The 16,031-nt window shown below is 40.8% G+C and overlaps 1 protein-coding gene across 3 annotated transcripts in view; it reads right to left on the reverse strand.

The window, feature by feature from the left end:
• Positions 1–16,031, reverse strand: part of MYOM1 (myomesin 1) — a 112,031-nt gene that overhangs the window by 18,783 nt on the left and 77,217 nt on the right. For all 3 annotated transcript variants that reach the window (XM_066622809.1, XM_066622811.1, XM_066622810.1), the window contains 15 exons: positions 14,268–14,382; positions 12,543–12,699; positions 11,482–11,588; positions 11,254–11,298; positions 9,284–9,420; positions 8,608–8,752; positions 8,148–8,207; positions 7,684–7,751; positions 6,626–6,739; positions 6,231–6,318; positions 4,706–4,744; positions 4,507–4,612; positions 2,974–3,137; positions 1,439–1,475; positions 1,059–1,081 (listed from right to left, as the gene is read on the reverse strand). In XM_066622809.1, the coding sequence (XP_066478906.1) occupies positions 1,059–1,081; positions 1,439–1,475; positions 2,974–3,137; positions 4,507–4,612; positions 4,706–4,744; positions 6,231–6,318; positions 6,626–6,739; positions 7,684–7,751; positions 8,148–8,207; positions 8,608–8,752; positions 9,284–9,420; positions 11,254–11,298; positions 11,482–11,588; positions 12,543–12,699; positions 14,268–14,382 (1,405 nt within the window). The remainder of the gene's footprint in view (positions 1–1,058; positions 1,082–1,438; positions 1,476–2,973; positions 3,138–4,506; positions 4,613–4,705; positions 4,745–6,230; positions 6,319–6,625; positions 6,740–7,683; positions 7,752–8,147; positions 8,208–8,607; positions 8,753–9,283; positions 9,421–11,253; positions 11,299–11,481; positions 11,589–12,542; positions 12,700–14,267; positions 14,383–16,031) is intronic.

Genomic DNA, 16,031 nt, shown 5'->3' on the forward strand with positions numbered 1-16,031 from the left:
TGCATGCAAACCGAGAATGATATTCAACATTTCTGTATCCACTCTACTTGAAGTTAAAATAATGTCAAAAATACTGTGAATTGTACATCATTAATATCTGCTGTCGGTTCATCTGTCTGCTCCACTGATGTACAATCATTGAAGCAAGATATATGTGATGCAAATAATATGGTTTTGGTTCCATGCCTTTAAATTTAACAGCTGACAATGCAGTAAGTGAAGGCTAGACTCACCAGAGTTATTGAAGTAAAGCTGTTTGAAAGGTCATTCATTCTCCATTGGTCTTCTTGGGGAACAACTACTCTTTCTGATAAAACAGTAGCAACTTCTTCTTCCTCTTTTAACATGTAGTGCAACTTACCCTATATCCTGGTGTCACAATGTTCTACATTTCCTCACCCCCACTTCATATCACTCACTGCCATTTGTGGTGCTGGAGGAATGCATAACATTGTGACCTCAGGACATGGGTAAGTTGTACTATACATTTAAAGAGAAAGGGCAAATAAATTGACACTGCCTTTAGGGGCTGCCAATTTAATGTTTACCATATGTAGTTTTCACTTGGTCTCAGAGTGAAATCATTTTCAACATATGCACAGCCTCTCCACTAGCATATTGTAATTTCAATAAAATATTGTTATAATCTTCATGCTGCTCCTTTGATGACTGGCCACTAATAATGATTAATGGGCAATCAAGATCAGTCAACAATGCTGGCTGCAAGCATCTTTTCTGCATGAGTGAAGAATGAAGGAAACAGATTTCCTTAATCTGATCAGAAAAAGAAAATGTGAGCTTCTTGCTGTTAGTTGGAAAGAAGCAGTTTTTGTGGGGTTGCTTTTGCTTCCAAGCTAGTTTTGCCTCTCTGGACACCTCCTGCCTTCTCCCCAGTCCACGAGTATATTTGTGAACAGGTATTACAAAACCTTACCCCATAACAAATTAGCCCTGTAAAAGGCTGCCCTGAAACTTACTACCATTCAGGGACATGGAAAACATGAACCAGTATATTCTGCTGATGGCATATACAGCAATGCAAATGAAAGTGCACTTACTTTTCTCTGCAACAGCAGCTGCTCTGTAATTGAAAAAGACAAAAAGAATATTCACTGCTATTTCATGCTAAGGTACATGATTAAAAAGCTAAGGTACATGCTAAGGTACATGATTAAAAACCAGTTGCTCCTTGTGCATGTCTTTAATTAATTGGTGAAATTCTTCCTACATAATACTTCACTCCGGTGATGTAATTATTTTTCTCTAAATGGTAGCATTAAATTCTAATCAAGATGAAAATGAATGCAGAAACTACCCTTAATTTCAATAGGAAAGAGAATTGCATACAATATGTGCTCAATAATGAATGAATTTCCTGCAACAAAAGCCTTATTACAGGTATCTAATTTAAACTGCAACTTCCATTTATGATACTTACTTTAACCTCTGGAATTCTGCAAAGGCTTCATCAAAGGCTTAAAAATAATAAGGTAGTATTAATATTAGTATATATATAGACAATTTGTGGCATTCTTTCTGTTTTAGTTTTGCATGAATTTCAAACCAATGAAAACATTTCTGAAAACAAAATGTTGAAATAGCTCAAAAGTAACAGTCTGATCTATTGTTATTGGTAGATAGGGTCACTCTATAATACATCCTAAGGAATGTCTATGCTTTCACCTTAATGAGATGGAAATATGTAACAAGAAATCACTGGAGTTTGGGGTGACTGAAAGGCAAGTGGGACAGAGCGGCATGGCTTAATGGTGAAATATAGAAGAGTCAGAAGTTTCTCTTTAAATAGAAGAAAGTAGAAATGTTCCTCCAGAAACTGGGCAAACTCAAAGGAGAACTTCATTTTTTACTTTCTGATAAGACATTTGCTAGGAATAAATCCAACTGAGCTAAATGGAATTTCCATCCACCTGCAAAAAAACTTCAAACCTATGCGCATTCTTTGGAGTAATCCCATTAAACAGTGAAAATTGCTTCTGTGTAAATATGCATGGGATTGGGCTACAAAATATGTCCACATCATTGATCAATTTTTCAAGTGATTCCGATCCCAGCAGATCAAAAACACAGAGTTCTTTAGCTTGTGCTGGTTCACACAACTGATAGTCCAGCTTGCCTTGGTTTCTATCTGCATGGCGGTCTTCTTGTGGGGTAAAAGGACAAAACCTTATGAAAAAAATATCTGTCTTCTTTCAAGAACACTTGGTTGTGGACAAAATCATGCAACATGTAGAATGGGGAAGGTGCTGAAAGCAAAATGGAAAGTCAAGAAGGCCTAAAGGCACAAAATACGGTGTGTTACTCCAAGAGATTAATCCTATGGTTGCCCTGCACTGCCAGAATTCACATTCTGGCAGCACAAGGCACTTTCTGACAGTCCAAAAGCCATGCCACTGCCGCACACTTACGAGCTGTTGCTGCAAACAGGCTGTGGTGTGGTGCACGAAGGTGGCCTACAAAACTTCTGTCAGCACCAGTACGTTGGTGGCAGAAGCATGACATAGGTGGGAAGGAGGAGGGAGGGGGAGTTTTGGGGAGAACTGAGGGAAGACAAGAGGAAGAAATGGGTTGATCTTGGTGGCACCAGCGTACACCAGATCTAATCCCCTCTTTCTCAAGCCACCCTGTTCCTTCTCTCTCTTCATACATACACCAGCAGAATGGCTGGTATGTGTCAAAGGAAACCAATAGGTGATCAGGTAGCCTATTGCACAGTAAACGAAAATTATTTTTACTTTCCTGGTGGCTGTCCAATCCTCCCCACTCCAACCATTGGATGCAGCATGTTCTCCATCAGCGCAGCTGCATCGGTGCCAGTGGAGGAGGATAGGTTTGGGAAGTTAAAATAATAAAACCAGAAGGATGAAAGATCTTGTAGCCAGTTCTCATGACTTTTCCCAGTTTTTGCATTAAAAGATATACTGGTGGGGCAATACAGGTAGTTAATCTATTTACCTTGTCCAGAAAGATCCACCATTTTTTTGTGTCCAGTTTTGCCATCAAAGAGCTCCAATATATACTTCCCCTTGTCATTGGGTGTTGGCTCATTGATTTGCAACCAGATTTGCTCTCCAGTGACACCAGTCTTAACTCTTTCTGTATATTTAATTTTGGCTCCACTGAAAAGAAGATACACCAGCATTATCTTATTTTGATAAAGCGCTATTGAATGAGGTGGCCTCTTCACTCAGGCATGTGTTGGCAATTTTAGTAAATAATTTTCAGAAGTATTACACTAGTGAAACATTAAATTGAATGTATTCATTCCTTGAATCAATAAGGAATTTTTACAGACACATCCTTGCTAAAGCAACCTAACTGTGGGTCAAGGCACAAAACAAGTTTAAGCAGCTTCCAGTACAGATAACGATCTGTCAAAACAACACTTCAATTTTAGTTGTGCTTTCTTCCACCAAGAGACAATACCATATGCTTCAAAGGAATTTTTTCTAGGACTGCTTCAAAAGATTGCTTTAAGCCTAAAGCAGCCCTGCTTGTTGAATTTCAGCACAGTTTATTCTCTCATTGGACCATGCACACCAAATCAAGAGTGATGATTAAAAGACTGACTTTTAGACTATGACAGTAGCATTGACTATGAGTAAACTGTAGGTTGCATAAAGGCTTTCAGGAACAAAGGCTTTGTCAGATTTCCCCCTTTCTGTGCGCCATGTGACAGGAAGTTTGCAGCAGGGTTATGATGGATATTTAGTATCTTGTAAGCTGCAGCTGTTGGCAGGAGTACAGCAAGGTGCAGATCCTGAACAGACGGCTTCCTTGCACAAAGTCTACACATAACCTCTCCACACAAAAATGTTTTTTGTTTGTACAAAATCAAAACTATTGGTCTACTCATACTTCTTGCTTCTCATTTTGTGAAGGAGGTAATGGGAATTTGTAGGCTGTTTTGTGTATAGAGTGCTAGTCCATTCCTTCAATGTAAGTGACATTTGCTGAGTTAACACTTTGGCCCAAAGGCATAATCTTTGAATTTTTACTGAAAAAGCTCTGGGGTCTTTCATAGTGGTGCTACTCTGACCCATGTGATTCCAAATTCTGATCCTATCTGTGAACTGCTTGTTTTAGAACTTGTCATCAGCAGGAGAACTGCCAGGTGATCTGATTTTGCCATGCTGATAGCAGCCTCCTTCCTTTGGAACTCTTCTTTTGGGACATGTTTCTGAAGCTCAAGGGAGAAGAGTTGGTTCAACCCCTTCTGTGTGTAAGGTGGTACACACACACACACACACACACACACACACACACACACACACACAAGTTAGATCTGGCTCAGACTTTGTGCAATAGCAGATAATCACTGAATATCTGAACCATCAAATGAGCGGCTGTATTGAGCCAATTCAAAACCAGGCTGTATGCATCAGTGTAGAAGTGATGCATTAAACCTCTATAGAATGTTCCTTAAACCTCTATAGAATGTTCCTGTTGAGTATTGTGTGTATCATTGGCAAGAGTTCGTTCACTTACTTGTGTTCCCAGTTTACTCGTAGATCTTCCAAATAGTAGTTAACAAAGGAATATAATCTGATACCCTCTTCTGTGCTCTGGATTTTCAGTTCTGTTGCAGACAGAGCTGAAAACACAACACATTTTTTTTATAGTCTTACATTCATTCATACAGTGGCACAAATGAGTCATTCATCAGGAGGGGGAATTAAATACTCACCAATCACTTTGCACACTTCCGTCATCAAATCTGCAAAAGCTGTGGAAACAAATCCAGAGACCGAGACTCACTGATCCCAGATCAAATGTTCCTGGTTATGACAGAATACTGCCCTAGAGTTCCCTGGCTAATCTGAAGCATGCCAGCAAATAGATTTTTTAGGAAATCTAAATACCTTTAAAAAATGTTGTAAAAGTATTCTCAAGAAGTTTACACATGCCCTGTCTGGTTTTAATATCATTACTGTTAGCTGCCAAAAGAGAACCTAATAGCCAAGAGAAACAAAGAATATATTCATTTATAGTACAGTTAGAATTGGAAATCTGTACATTCTATGTCTAGTGAATTATGTTAAGGAACAGATTATGGAATCTTTGTTTGAAACATTAATGCCTTCTTTAGGGCTGCAAAACAATCCAAGTGAACTACTGAGGACACCACAGCAACCAATCTTGGATCTGTCCTCCAGAATCCTCTGTAATGTTTCAGAGGACACTGAATTACAATTCTCAGATTGTGTGCTGAACTTGCCAACTGAATTATCAAATCTATGATGTGAATCTGAGGATCCCCTATGATTTCATTCCTTGGACTGAATGATACAGGCCCAGAAGGCACCAACAAAACTTATGTTTTCACAAACACCTTCGTTTTCTTCTAGGGCAGTACTTCTCAATCTGTAGGTTGCTACCCGAGGGCAGATGGGCTGCGAGTTGGGCCCACATGCCTATCCTTCATTTAGGTCCAAACTGGAGCCAAATGGACATGACCTGAAGCCACTTATGGGGTGTGACTTGCTCAGGATGGCCTCCAGAGACTTCCCTGGGCCTTGGAACGCCTCCGGAAGTGATTTCCAGGTCAGTTCTGGTTTCCTGGATGCAACCGAAAGTTGCATTCAGAGGCATCTCTGAGGCCCACAGAGGCCTATAGAGGCCGTCCCAGGCCCGTCACACCTCTGGGGGTGAGTCATGAGGCCAGCACCAGGAAACAAGATAGGTTGCAGCACAAAAAAGTTTTAGAACCACTGAATGATTATTTAAACCAAAAAACTACTAAAAGGTCTGAGACCACAAAAAGAACTGTAATTTTTCTTCTACAGTAGTAGATCTTAGTCAACCTGGGGCCCAGTCCTATCCAACTTTCCAGCACCAGTGCAGCCATACCAATAGGGTGTGTGTTGCATCCTGTGGGGGAGCACTCATGGAGGCCTCCTCAAGGTAGAGGAACGTTTGTTGACTTACCTTCGAGCTGCATTGTGGCTGTATCTGTGCAGGGAAGTTGGATAGGATTGGGGCCTTAGTAGGGATATTGAAATAATGTATTAATGCCAACACTTGCAATGATAATATGCAATCAGACAAATCCTGGGGGGGGGGGGGGTAGGAGACATGCAATTCATTATGACTGTAAGGCCATAATGCTATATATACTTATTTGGGAGTAAGCCAAACTGAATACAATGTGACTTACTTCCACGACAACATTCATGGGACTGAGCTGCACATTTTCAACCTGGCACTCTTACCTCCCTCCAAAAGCTTCAATATGCTCTTGTCCTTTCCTCTGTCATCTTTCAATATTACTTCATAAATGCCAGCATCTTTCTTAGAAAACTGAACAAAAGAATATCAGTTACTAAAACTAGGAAAAATATCATTCTGGACACTGTATGTTGGTTATGAAGACTGCAGAAAAGAATTGAAGAAGACATCAAAAGACACCATTCTAGGAGTACTGTTTTCCCATTATTATTTCTATACCACTGAAAAGGTTCCTTTTTGCTTGGCTTCATTGACAAAACAACCCCGTTGGATGGAGGTAGGATGAAATAGTGAGGGTGGACCTTCACATTTTCCTATATGACAGTGGATGGTCTTTTTAGAAAATCTGTCACATCTCAAAGTTGAAAGAATCACTCACCTCTGTTATCAGCAGAGTACATACACCATCCTGAAAGTCATGCTTTTCATCAACCATTATCTCTCTTTCATCTTTGTACCAAACAACGTGTGTTTCCTTCTTAATATTAGCCACCTAAAATGAAAGAAAGATACGCTAAGAGGGTCTTCTTAATTGCAGAAACACAATTAGCTATAGATCCGTCAGATAGCCAGCTCTGGGTAGCAAAGTTCCATTAAACTATGCAAGAGGTGGAGAAGGATGGTTTAGATCAATTGCTCACTCTATCTTTGACCTGTTTGTAAAGGATCTATCACCAGCTCATTTCATCATAAAGTGAAATACAGTCACCATAGGTTAAACATTACTTAACCCGTAAGAGCATGTTTTCCCTCTTTGCCATCTACTCTTTGAAGAGATGGAATATATTTCCAAGAATGGATTAATATTTTTGAAAATAATACTTACAACTTAATCCTAATTAAATTGCAGTGCAGTGTGTGAGTTACACTGTAACCAACAGGGGATTTTCAGCTGCTGGAGATCTCCTCAGGGTAAGGCAACATTTGTCCCCTTATCCTGGGGTAAGCCCCAGCAGCCGCAATGTGTCAGCTCAAACCTGTGCGAACAATATCTTTGGTGCAAGTTCATATTGATCCATGCAGGCAGATCAGGCCTGGGAAGGGAGTCAGAATTGGCATACGCCACCAGCACTACCGAACATGCCCCCTCCTCAACCAAATATGCCCACTCCTGCTCCATCTCCTCCCCATTCTGCTCGCCACACCAGTGGGCCTTCGTTGCCCCTTAGGTGTACACGGGAAGGCTCTGGCTTTTCTGATGATGTGCACTGCTGCAAAGCACTTTACAGTGCTTTTGCAGCAGTCAGTGCCAGCCAAACACACTTTCCTCAGGTGCTGCCCTAATCTGCGATTGTGATCATCAGAAATAACAGAAATGCAAGAAAAGACGTATCATTGAACCTTATCTATACCTAAGTGCAAACCGATCACTAACACCCCCCATAGCTACTTTTGAAGTCTCTGCTACACAGTGCTCAAAATGCAGAAGTTTCTTACCTTGCACTTCAATAATACATTGCATTCAGGAGTCACTTCCCATCCAAGATACTCAACAAAATGTGGACCTGTTTGAAATGATTTCAGAATAAATCCCCTCAGAAATGATAACACAGAACAAAATTAAATTGTCATCTTCACTATTTCACAAATATATTTATATCCTCTAGATTTTTGTTGTTGTTTGGGAAAAAGAATTAGGTTACCATTAAATCCAAAATAGACACTACCCCATACTAATAAAATCAAGTGATCTGTTTCTACAATGCTCTGCATAAAAACATAAGAAAAGCCCTATTGGATCAGGCCAACAGCCTATTTAGTCCAGCCTCCTGTATCTCACAGTGGCCCACCAGATGCCTCAGGGAGCATGCAACAGGAGACCTGCATCCCGGTGCCCTCCCTTGTATCTGGCATTCTGAGGTAATGTCTGAGGTAATTCTGAGCAATTTATGTAATGTCACCTTGTTTCCTGAACCATTCCTGCCTCTGGAATTCTGCTTCTTTCTGTAATTTCTGGAACACTAAGGATTAAAAAAAAATAAACAAAACTTGATCAGAATATAGCCATCTATGTAAGACTGTTGCATTTGTACAAATTCAACACCCCAAACCCACTAAGAAGATCCACACACTTAAGTGGGCTTCTGTAGACATATCACTTGCTAGATTAGGAACTGGGGCATAAATTAGACACACATCCAGATATATGTGTGTGAGGGTGTGAGAAACACACACAGGGGTGGTGACAGGCATGGGGAAGAGGGCAGAAAAAGGCAGCAGTGGGGCAGGGGATGGGCTGATCAGGTATGGGAAGGGGGTATGTTCAGTGGCACCACCAAATCCTAGCCCCCTTCTTCAATCCGATCCCATGGTGCAAGTTCATCCTATTTTCTAGTTCAAAAACTAAATTTCAGATCTTACCATCACCAATAAGAACAAGACTGGATTGGTTGGTTGCTTTTCCATCTTGAAGTTGAAAGGTGTAAGTGCCTTCATCCTCATCTTGAAGTCTATCCATTACCATTTCAACCAGACCACTACTATGGTCAATTTTCATTTTATATTTCTTCAAAAGGAATCATGAAAGTGAGCAGAAAAGTTTTCTTTCAAAGTCCCAAAGTTCAACAATATTTCCAAAACCTCCAAAATACTCTTCTGGTTTCCATGAAATCCAAGTTGGCGCAACAGTAATTGTCTGACCTTTGTGTCAATTATGAAGCCATATTCTACCTACTTGGAGTAGTTTTTAAAGTATGAACAATTGCATTAAAAATGTTTTAACAGCCCCATCCCTGCACCAAACATTTGAATAGATAAACATGTAAGGCAGAACAAGGCATACAGTCTACCTGAAACAAGAGGGAAGAACAGGAAGACACACTCATAATTTGATCTGGAAGCTGAATTGTGTCATCAGAGGAGGGGATATCTGCATCAGGAAAGCTCACACCTGTTCCTCCTGTTTCCAGGTATAACTGTATGTTTATTTAGATATTTTCCTCTATAGTATTTAAGTAGCATGCAATATTTTTCACTGTACACGCATTTAAATAGCAGCAACTAGTCATTTTCAGATGATAAGCAAGCATTGGCTTACCTCTCCATTAAAAATTTCCTTGTCATTAAACACGTAGTTGACTTTAGCATTCCCAGAAAGTTTCTCAGCCTGCAACCAGAATCGCACCTGTCCCTTCTCCAGAATTTCAACTGCCAATTCAGACTTAAGGGGAACAGCTGCAAAAAGAAAGGCTTAAAAGGATCTTTTTTTATATGTTCACAAGTTCTGCCTTTTTCAATAAGCCTCCTGGATAGATTGATATAAGCTCTGGCTTATTTTAGCTTACTTGCTCACTCAATGATGGAGGATAGTTGACAAAGAACTAAAGGCTTTTCAAAAGAACAAAAGGTTGCTAAGAAATAAGCACATACTATGTAGATGGTTTTACAGGAGTATGGTTTAGAGCAGTGAAATTATTTCTACAGTCAACCAGATATGCAGGATAAAATTGCCAACTTGCTATAGCTCTATCAGCAGATGATAGCTCTTTAAATAATAAGAACATAAGAACAGCCCCACTGGATCAGGCCACAGGCCCATCTAGTCCAGCTTCCTGTATGTCACAGTGGCCCACCAAATGCCCCAAGAAGCACACCAGATTCAGTATACAACATTTATCACAAGTTTCAGGTAGGCTACATAGAGAATTTTATCCTGCAGAAGTAGAACAAAGTAAACTGATGAAGTCCCCAAATTTAGATTCCACTCAACATCACATCTCCTTGGAAACTGTGAAGCACAGGCTGGGAAATCTGCCATAGCCCTGCTATTAAAACATCCAAGAGACTGAGGAAGTAGGACATTGGCAGATTATTATTTCACATTTGTTTGCTCTTCTTTGTGATCCTTTAGAAATCAAACATGAACCAAGAAGAACATGCATCTTAATTTGTGGTCTGGTTCTAAATAAGAATAACCCTATAAATAGAGTCCATGAGACAGAGGGGGAAACAAGGAAACTTCCATGACAGAAAGCAAGAAATTCTATGCTCTTTCCTTCTTGCCCATTTTGAAATGCCTCTTAGTGAAAGCTATGTGTTGTTATTATCCTATCTGAACTGGAATAGGAGGAGACAGTTCCAAGACCTTACATAATTTCTAAACCCAAACATGAATTAATGCCACGTGTGCCAGTGATGGCATCAGCACTTGGGTGTAAAAGAAGACATTCTGCTGCTGCTTTTGTCTTACTGACAAGTCTGTGGCAATTTTAGGTTCTTGTATGTAATTAGCTGTGAATATTTTAGCCTAAAATAGAACAGAAAGAAGCATAAGGCCCAGAGTCTAGGGTGGAAAGATTAGAATGACTTCAAGCCATTCACTGTTGTGGGGGAGCCTTTTCCACTTCAAAATGGAAAGGGCCCAGTCCCCTTCCACCCACCACCACTACAAATGTAAGGACGAGGAGGCTTCTTGGAATTTCATTCTGACACTGGGCCATGCTGATAGGGGAGCATACATTGACCACCCTAGCATCCCCTTCCAGATTCAGCTAGCAGATCCATTTGTTGAGTAAATTTAATCTCTCAAAAGATGCATCAAGCTAACCAGATTATTCCTTATGCTTACTTATGACATTTTAAAGATTTGATTTCAACCACTGTTTCCAAGTGTGTGTGACAGAATTTTTAAGATAATAACAAGTTAAAACAGCTTAAAAATAACATTAAAAAGGTACAATAGAGACGTTTATCTTCCCAAAAGCCCAGTGGAACAGAACTGTCCTTGTTTGTGAAACAGCAAGAGAGACAAGAAAATACCTAAGAAAGAGAGTCCTAGAGCTCTGTGGTGATTACAGAAAAAGCCCTGCTATACAAGAAACCATCTGGTGCCAACATAAAAGTTGAAACCAGCAAAAGTGCTTAATTGGATTATCTCCAATCATGGAGCAGAAGAGCTCATAACATTACCCTGGAGCTGTCATTTGACAACTCCTTTTCTAAGACATCCCAGAAACATTTATGCCACATTATATCCTCTTCCCACTGAATGCATTAGTTATCACTTACTTGGAAATTTGTGCTCATGACTGAGTGCAAGCAATCGCTTCATTTCTGCAAAACAATTCAATAAAAAGTATGAGAGAGACCAAACATATTCTGTTTTATATGTACATTCATATTTTATTTTATGCTCCTTCGGGGTCTTCCATTTATATTGCAGAATCTCTCATTTGTATATGAGATAAAAAGCAAATGGAACACTTGACTTACAGTTAAAATAACCTTAATGCTCACCTTCCTCATCTATTGTATAGCTTGATGAGACACCATCTGTATCTGTGACAGCACAAGAATAAATGCCCAAATCTTCTTCACTGAGATCTTTAAAGATAGCTTTCGACCTTTTAGACAAAACAGAGCTTGGATTAGACAAGAGAAATGACCCCCAAACAAATATCAGAGAAGGCCCCCATACACGCCTAATAACTGGTGCATATGTTCAGGGGTGCACTGCTAAGCTCAGCATTATAATGGATTCCAGTTGTTCTGAAAGAATATTCCAAGTAGTCAGAACACTATTATAGGCTTCACAAATTAAATCTAAATTGTAGCAAGTAACACAAAACTAGTGCTCAACTAGAGATCAAAGCAGTATTGCACTCACAGCATGTGTCACTGCATTCCAGCTGGGCTTCAGCTCTCTGAACTACCTATACCAGTGTTTCTCAATGTGTGTCTCCTGGAGCCCTGGGGCAGGGCCTAGGAGAGGGGGGTTAAGGGGGTAATTTGTACCCGGACCCAGGGTCTAAAGGGGGGCCCTGTAGCCAAAGGAGGGGGCCCAGAAATTTCCTGGGATGTTATATTTTCCTATCTACTCAGACATGTTGCCTGCACGGGATGCTGGACACTACTGGTGCCACATGGGTTGGTAGACCTAGGCTCCAAAGAGCTCCAGACAGCTCCGACTGTCTCTACTCTCCCCCTACCCTGTTTCGCCCCTCCCTGCCCCTATTCTGCTTGCCGTCACCACTCTCCCCTGCTCTGTTTCGCCCCTCTCTCTTTGAAAAGGGGCCCAAAAGAAACTTTGTACCCCCTGATAAAATTCCTCTCAGAGGCCCTGCCCTGGGGCTCTCCAAGACCATAGTTAAGAGTGGAAAGTACTCTACAGACCAAAAAGTTACACTAACTTACACTTTTTGAATATACAGACTGACATATAACTGGGGGAAAAACATCTAATTTGCACATGAAGAGAACGAGTAAATATTGTCTTGATGAGGTTTAAAAGATACCATATAATGATTCCTTTTGTTTTTAACTATAATACGTATGCTGTCTTTAAAATAATTTCTTACTTTCCACCTTTGGTGTCAATGGTCAATCGAGAGTCATCTTCAATTGGTTCATAATTCTTTGACCAGATAAATTTAGAGTCTGAAGTCATCTGATCACATTCGAAGTTTAATGAAATGACTCCATTGTCATCTACTTCAACCACAACTTCTTTTGTTCCTAGAAGATCAAAAGAATGCATAAAAATATTTCGTACAGACATTGTTCAGCTATTGAGCTCAAATAAGAATTTCTCTTACAAAAGCTGTAGAGAAATTGACTTTGGCTGCAATCCTAACCACACTTTCCTGAGAGTAAGTCCCACTGAACAAAATAGGACTTACTTCTGAGTAGTCCTGGTTAGAATTGCACCCTCCTTTTCTAACTCTGGTCAGACAATCTCACCACTATAAAGATCAGAAATGGGAAGCCTCTGAGCTAAACTTGGCCCCTGTTGTCAACTCAGAAGCAAAAAAAAAAAAAAGGAGCAAGGGTGGCATTACCCCTCCCCCTTTCCGTGACATATCCCAATCAGAGAAATGGAGTAAACTTGGAGGGCTCCTCTCAGTCAGTGCTGTCTGGGAACATGGAGAGCCATCCTTTGCTAACATTGCTCTCCAGCATTTCCAACATGGTTGGGGCTACAGAGAAGAGCAATCTGATATGATTGCTTATATCTGTGTACATAAGTGCATGCATACAAGGGTTGGGAGGAGCACACCCAGAATTAGCCTGGCCCACGGGCCCCCCAAACTCTAGTGCTGGCACTGGAATTGAGAGCAATATGAGGCTTTTCAGTAGCCTGTCTTGGGAGGTGAGATTCTGGGCCCTGGTGTTCCACCCTTTACTTTCAAAGTGGATCTCCAAGAAATAAAGTTGCTGACTACAGTTCTAGCCGAAATAAGTTGAAACCATAGGATTCAAAAGACCATGAGAGAGATGGAAGCATTTCAGTGTCATTTAGGATATATAAGTGAGTAGAAAGATCTGTAGTCAATCTAAATCTTAGAGGATTTTGTTTTGGTTTTTTTATGAAAGAGCATGTTCTTTCACTTGAGCACCTGGTGAATAATATATCAAATAACATTTTTCCACTTTTGCAACTGTGGGCGCAATCCTAACCCCTTATGTCAGTGCTTTCCAGCACTTTCTGAGCACTTTCCAGCACTGACTTAAGGGCAATGCAGCTCTGAGGTAAGAAAACAAACATTCCCTGACTTTGAAGAGGCCTCTGTGAGTGGTACCCAACTGCAGGATGCAGCACATGTCCCATTGGCACCGCTATGCCAGTGCTTGGAAGCACTGATGTAAGGGGTTAGGATTGTGCCCTTACAGCATGTGTGTTCACCCCACTTTATATTCTGAATATAATTTGAACAGATTAGAATGATCCCCCCTCCAAATAAGAAACTACTGATTTTTAGTGGAAGAGAATCCATGTAGGTCTGCCCTTCACTTTACACCACCATCTGATGAGGAATACATCAGATACATGAGAGGTGGAGTGTACTATATTTTTATGTGCCATCCTCTGTATGTGCCATACAATCGAAGAAAGAGAAGAGAGCACATACACTTAAGACGATACCATATGGTTACTGTCTGCTTGAGGGTAACCTCAATGCTCTGGCTTTTGCTTAATAAGTACAGGCTGATTGAATATTGAGCGTACTGCTTACAATCATGCTGATATATTTGAATGCTTTTATTTTCTTCACATGGGAAACAACAACAGTATACAAGCAAACCTGGTCGTGTTTCAGCTATTACAGGATCAGTGGAATCTGAAGGCTTCCCGACACCAGCTTTGTTTGTTGCCCGTACACGGAACACATAACTGGTACCTTTCTTTAAGCCACTGATCTAGATTTTAAAAATACAGAACACCAGTGAATAATTCCTTCTAGAGTGTGTCTATAGGTTAGTCATAAAGACATGATGGTGGTAATGTGTTTTAAAGTTTTGTTTTTAAGTTCTTAGTAAACTGATAAAACATTGCAGGCAAAGATTATGTGGTCACTTATGCTACCCATTGTCAATCACTGGGGGTGCAATCCTAATCCACTTTCTAGAACTGACATAACAGCAATGCAGCTCTGAGGTAAGGGAACAAACATTACCTTACCTTGAGGCGGCCTCCATGACTGCCACCCAACTGCAGGATGTACAGCTATGCCAGTGCCGGAAAGTTGGTTAGAATTGGACCTGGGTTTGTTTGGCAAAGCAAAGCAGGTGGATCTCCTATGCAATCTGGAAGCAGTATAATTGGGTCTTTGTTCCAAGTTAACCCTAATCATCTATTCTTCTAATCTATAATCCACGGGAGAAGTTGTACACAAAGGCAGACTCAACCCCATCATCTCATGTTCTCCACTGCACTTCTCACTGCAGTGTTCCTGTATTATTATTTATTATTATTATTATTAACAGTATTTATATACTGCTTTTCAACAAAAAGTTCACAAAGCAGTTTACAGAAAAAAAATCAAATAACTAATGGCTCCCTGTCTCAAAAGGACCTACAATCTAAAAAGATGTAACACCAGCAGACAGCCACTAGAAAAGACACAGACTTGGGGTGAGGTGGGCCAGTTACTCTCCCCCTGCTAAACAGAAGAGGAGCACCCACTTGAAAAAGTGCCTCTTAACCAGTTAGCAGTTAGTATGCAAGGGGATTAGATATTAATCTTTCTTGTTTCATTTTCCCCAATATTGAAGCTGATATTTTAGTGTTGAATCTGCAGTTATCTCCAGCTCAGGGTGGGTTATGAATATTCAGTGAATTACCTTATATTTGCTACTCCCTAGTTTGTTTAACTAGCAAGCTGCTCTTCAGGGACATTACACGTATCTTGCCTTTCAGAGCAATCCAAGGCTGGTCCACCCATGAGGACGATTGTCAGGGTCATGTCAGCTGATTGGTGTGAGATGCCCACATCCACTGCTCTTCCTTCTTCCACTTCCTGGACCTGCCCCCCTCCCAGGCCCGGTCCTCCCACCTGACCACCTACCTCCTGCCCTCTCCCCACCCTAGAACATCCCTGAAGAGCAGTTTGCTAGTTACACAAAGACCTCCATGCTGGCCTGATTTGGCCAGCATGAATTCGTTCATCACCGGCACAGCAGGGACAGATTTGGCCTCCAGAAGCTGATGCATGTCCATTTGCCAGCCTCCTAATTCCCATGGTAGCACAAAAATGCCTTATGGCACTTTTGTGACAAAAGTCTAGACTGAGAGCATGTCTGGATTGCGCTCCGAGTCCTCATGTCCATAAATGTTAGAGCAAACAAGTAGGAACTTGGAAGATGGGTACACTGAAGAAAGGACACTTCCAGGGTTCACACTGAAGTGCAAAGGAGACTGCTAATACTTAGCTCAAAACCTAGACAGATACCCTGTCTCAAAGCTCCAGTTCAGATACAACCATCCGTCAGAAATTAAAACTAAACTGCTGTGGAATCTTGAAAGAACCTGGCACCCCACACAGGTAAGCAAGGAAGCAAGAACCCAT

The sequence above is a fragment of the Tiliqua scincoides genome, chromosome 4 (genome assembly GCF_035046505.1).
Source record: "Tiliqua scincoides isolate rTilSci1 chromosome 4, rTilSci1.hap2, whole genome shotgun sequence".
Classification (NCBI taxonomy): Eukaryota; Metazoa; Chordata; class Lepidosauria; order Squamata; family Scincidae; genus Tiliqua; species Tiliqua scincoides.